Source organism: Neophocaena asiaeorientalis, unplaced genomic scaffold, assembly GCF_003031525.2.
Source record: "Neophocaena asiaeorientalis asiaeorientalis breed wild unplaced genomic scaffold, Neophocaena_asiaeorientalis_V1.1 scaffold450, whole genome shotgun sequence".
NCBI lineage: Eukaryota > Metazoa > Chordata > Mammalia > Artiodactyla > Phocoenidae > Neophocaena > Neophocaena asiaeorientalis.
In genome coordinates, this window is record NW_020175674.1 from 1982991 (window position 1) to 1987879 (window position 4889).

General features: G+C 44.3%; 1 protein-coding gene across 4 annotated transcripts in view; it reads left to right on the top strand.

The window, feature by feature from the left end:
* SLC17A5 (solute carrier family 17 member 5) overlaps positions 1-3786 on the top strand; it is a 57353-nt gene extending 53567 nt beyond the window's left edge. For all 4 annotated transcript variants that reach the window (XM_024731891.1, XM_024731893.1, XM_024731894.1 and 1 more), the window contains exon 11: positions 2415-3786. In XM_024731891.1, coding sequence (XP_024587659.1) covers positions 2415-2561 — 147 coding nt within the window. In that variant the 3' untranslated portion in view covers positions 2562-3786. The remainder of the gene's footprint in view (positions 1-2414) is intronic.
* The last annotated feature ends 1103 nt before the right edge of the window (positions 3787-4889 follow it).

A 4889-nucleotide genomic window follows, 5' to 3' on the forward strand; every position in this document is an offset into this window, starting at 1 on the left:
AAAAAAAAAAAAAAAAAATAGAGATTATATGTAATGAAAGTACAGTGTGACAAAGCTGCAGAAAAAATGTATGCTCTTGCTGTGGACACAGAGGAGGGAACAACCAGTTTGCGGGGAAGGAGGCTGGAGGAGTGAGCCAGGGTGTGGGAAGGGCTGGTATCCGGTGTCAGGGCACTGAGGCCCCAGAAACACGGCGGGCCCGGGGTTGCGTGGCCTGAAGCAGAGACACCGAGTTATATTGTGTAAGAAATCGAATTCAGCGACCTCAAAGGCCCTTTCCAACTCCAGTTTTCTACTGCTTAAGAAAATCTAAAGGACTAGTGAAATGTGTTCTTCAAGAGGCTGACTTAAACCTCCAAAAGAGACTTAATTTTCTCTGTTTTGTGTCTGTGATGAAATTAACACTATCTAATCCTTAGAATTTCAGTATATGCCTACAAATTGTCTTATTACCAAATACTCTGACTTCAGACACACGGTGTTCACTGCGGGTGGTGCTCTACCATTTCTAATTCCTTACTCAAGTGAATCAGTGCCTCCTTGTTACCATTTTCTCTCACTTAACAGAAAGGGATGTTGGGACCGCTCGGTATGTCCCGTCACAGATGTTTACCCTTATCTTCATGGAGCATTGTGGCAACACAGGAACCTAAGTCAGCACACTACCACGAGTAACTTCACTCATTATCACTAGTCCTGGCACTTCTGCTGGGAAGATCTGGACTCCTGAATTCAAGTCTTGAATGTTTGTAAAGTGGGAACTGAACTGGATTTCAGATCTATTGTTACAGCATTTGTTTAATGTTATTAAAAAAGGCCATTATTTTTAAAAAGGAGAAACACATTTACCTGTACAATTGTAATTGCTAACAATTAAAGTTGTTATAAATAAATAATGAAATAGGGAGTCCCTGGCAGTCCAGTGGTTAGGATTTGTCACTTTCACTGCCATGGCTCAGATTCAGTCCCTGGTCGGGGAGCTGAGATCCCACAAGCTTCGCAGTGTGGCCAAATAATAATAATAATAATAATAATGAAATAGAGGTCAGAGCGTGTCTGAGGTTCAATTCCGTTACAGACACAACAGCATTCTCTAAAAACTGGTGGAGTTTTTGTTAAGAAACAAACCAGGAGCTTTGTGCGACTTCTGGTACAGTTGATCGATTTTAAGTCACCCGTTGCCTCCAGGTAACACTGGGGTATGATTTCATCCTGCAGGTCACACAGAGCAGCTTTTTCTTAGAATCCTAAGAAGCTGTCTTAAACCTGTCTCTCAGGTATATCATGTAATTAGTAATTACTGACCGACTTCTGCTCTAGGATGGTAACACGTTGTTAGCAAGCATATCTAAATAGTCCCTAAAATTTAAGATGGTTTCTAAGATTTTTTTTTTCCACCAGAATACATTCATCTCAGATAAGTATAATTGACCACAGAGTACTCCTTTCTTTCTCCGTGTTTTTCCTTTTATCCTAAATAAATGACTTCATGCCAACTTGCTGGTGCCTTTCCTTTTTCTTCCTCATTGCCAAATCAGCTGCTTGGTTTCTTCTTTTCTAACTGCTGCAAATGAAGCACTCTGGTTACATTGAAATTGTGAAAATCCAAAAAAAAGACGTTGTTAAAGATAGTCACACGACCCAGAGGTTTAGATAACTACTGGATATTTTTACACCACTGGATTACACACTGTGTCTCGTTGATCTCTTACCGACAGATCCCATCTATGTTCTGTGTTGTGTGCCATTCAAGAGCCCTGCAGGATCTTTCAGGCCAGGCTGAACCTGTGTCCATCTTAACTCATCCTTACTTGATCTGCCCCTGACACCCCATACCTGAGAACTTGGGAGATGACGTGCAGGCATAATACTAACACTTTCCTAGTAACACATGAGTTGAGGACATGCCAATGTTTTACTTTTAGTAAACTTTTTTATTGAAGTGTAACATGCATTTTTTAAATGCACAAATCCTAAGTACACAAGCTGGACAGATTTTCAGAAAGTACATCTGTGTGACCAGTGCCCACCCAATCAAGAAACAGCACGTTATCTCCCTCGCAAAGCCTCCAGGTAGCCCTTCCTTTCTCTTTCACCCCCACCAAGAGGAACCACTCTCCTTTTTGACACCGTAGATCATTTTTGTCTGATTATGGGCTTTATATCAGTGGAGTCGTTCAGTGTGCACTCTTTGTGAGGCGTATCGATGTTGTTGTGGGTCACTCGTCGTTGCTGTAAGTAGTCCATGGAACACATATGCCACCGTCTCGCTGTTGATGGACATTTGGGTTGTTTCCAGTTTTCATGAATAATGCTACTGCCATATAAAAATAATCTTGTGACACCACCTTTTTTTAAAGCGGACTACAAACAAAATCCTCTTTCATTTGCGTTTTTTCTTTCCTTCTCTGCAGAACACTGTTGGAGAATGGCAAACTGTTTTCTGCCTTGCTGCTGCTGTTAACGTATTTGGTGCCATTTTCTTCACACTGTTCTCCAAAGGTGAAGTACAAAACTGGGCTGTTAGGGTGAACCCAGAGACTGAAGGAACCAATAAATAATCCTGTCTCGATGTATTTTTGTTTATCATGTAACCTAGCAGTGCCTTTGATATTTTAATGTGTGAGCAACCTATAATAAGAAAAAATTGTACTGTATTAAATTTTTAAGGCCTGTAATCATGAAATGTCACTAGTTGCCAGATTAGTAAAATTAGCTGTTTTTAATGATTAATAACACATTTGCTGGAACTTACAATTCAGGGTCACATACCTGGCTGCAAGTCAGGCAGTCTGAAAGAGGGGATTTTTATTTTTAAGACCATACTTAAAGGGACGAGCAGAAACGGACCCCTCTATACCTTTGCTTAAGCTGGATAATAATTCTCAGGTCTTGGTAAACACCTTTTTTTGTACACTTTCCTCAAAAACCTATCTGTCATCAACATTCCCTGACACTTAGATCTCAAACTTCAGCATCTCCACGGAGCTGCCAGCCACTGTATCATTCAGCCTGGCAACTTCACTGAGGGAAGCGTGCCCAGGCCGCTGCCAGGCGTTCCCTCTCTGGCTTCAGGGACAGTGCCCAGCACTTACCAGAGGCAGCATCCAACACCAGGGTCAGCGCCAAGGCTTTGGATGGTGTCATTCCCCTGGGGCTGTCAACGAGTGGCTGAAGCCCTGAGCCGGCAGGGACAGCGCAGTCCACAGCCATGGCTTCCATGCCCCTCACCCTTCCCTTCCCAGCACGCTGGAAGACTGACTGGCGTGTAACGTGCAAAAGAAAGTATGATGCCCAATTAGCCACAAGTAACATCATCCCACCTTCGTGTGGGATCAGAGTATAAATTTTCAAGTCCTGTGTTCTGTGAGCTCCACCAGGATAATTAAATTTAAAAAAAGCACTCTCACATGTTTTCTCTCTGTCTTATGTGTCAGTGTCTGGTCGCAGCTCAAGGTTAGGGTGACTCTTACTTCTGCAGCACCTGCAACCAGTGGGGTGACCGTCTTTACTGCTGGTCTCTGAAAGCTCATTCTGCCAGTTTTTCCTGGGCCATCGTCCAGTGGTTTTTGAGCGTGCTTCGAGGGCATTTATGTGGTTTGGAACTTGATTTACCTTTTGTTGTGTATGTTCAACACTACCTGTAACATCTTAACTAAAGCTATTTAATGTAATATGACGTGTACACATTTCTGTAAATTTATTTTTAAATCTGTAAATAACTTTAAGTTGCTATGGTGATTTTTCTCTTATAAATTATCAAAATAAACCTTTTTGGATTGATTACTTTTGGATCTGACAGCCCTGTGACACCTTCTAGTAGCCACAGTGGCTATTTTATATCTTCTCTTTCATCCTCCTCAACCACTGATCTACCTCTACCCACATCTCTGCCACCATTCAGCCAGGATACATAGGTCCTCTAAGTGATGCAGCATCAGAAACCGCTACTGCCATCAGCCTGCCCTTCCTGACTCTGAAATGGGTCCCCTCCTCCCGCTAAAGCATATGCCTGCATCCCTGATTATGTCCTCTCACCTCCTCCAGACCTTGCTTCAGTAACTCCTCCTCTTGCACAGTCTCCACCTCTCTTCTTGTTCTTTCCCTTTTGTCTCAAAGACACACAAGGCTTCTAGCCTTTAAAAAAACAAAAATACCTAACCCTCCTGGGGGCATGAAAACACACACATCCCCTGGTGGCCCAGGGGTTAGGACTCGGGGCTTTCACTTCCATGGCCCGGGTTCAGTCCCCGGCTGGGGAGCTAAGATCCCACAAGCCGCACAGCGCGGCACGCACACACAAAACATATGTATGTAATGTTTCTAGAATGATCCTCAAGAAACTGGAAAAAGTGGTTCCTTCTAGAGAGAAAAAATAGGCAACCAGGGCTGGGACGGGGAATTCATTTTCACCTTGCCAAATGTGACAGTATAAACTATTCAAATAAAAACATCATTTAAAAGAACAAGACACCTGCTGCTCAAGCTACTACTGTGTGATCACTCCCAGGCTTTCCACTGCACGACGGACATGCCCAGCGAGCTGTCTTCACTGCACCTGAGAAGTTTAAATCCAGCCTCACACTCTCACTTTTTTTTTGCGGTACGCGGGCCTCTCACTGCTGTGGCCACTCCCGTTGCGGAGCACAGGCTCCGGATGCGCAGGCCCAGCGGCCATGGCTCACGGGCCCAGCCGCTCCGCGGCACGTGGGATCTTCCCGGACCGGGGCACGAACCCGCGTCCCCTGCATCGGCAGGCGGACTCTAAACCACTGCGCCACCAGGGAAGCCCTGGAGTCATTTTTTATCCCTCCTCTTCCCTCATCTCCCACCTCCCCCTCGACCCTGTGTATAGTTAACCACCTGTCTTTTCCATTCCAGTTCCAGTT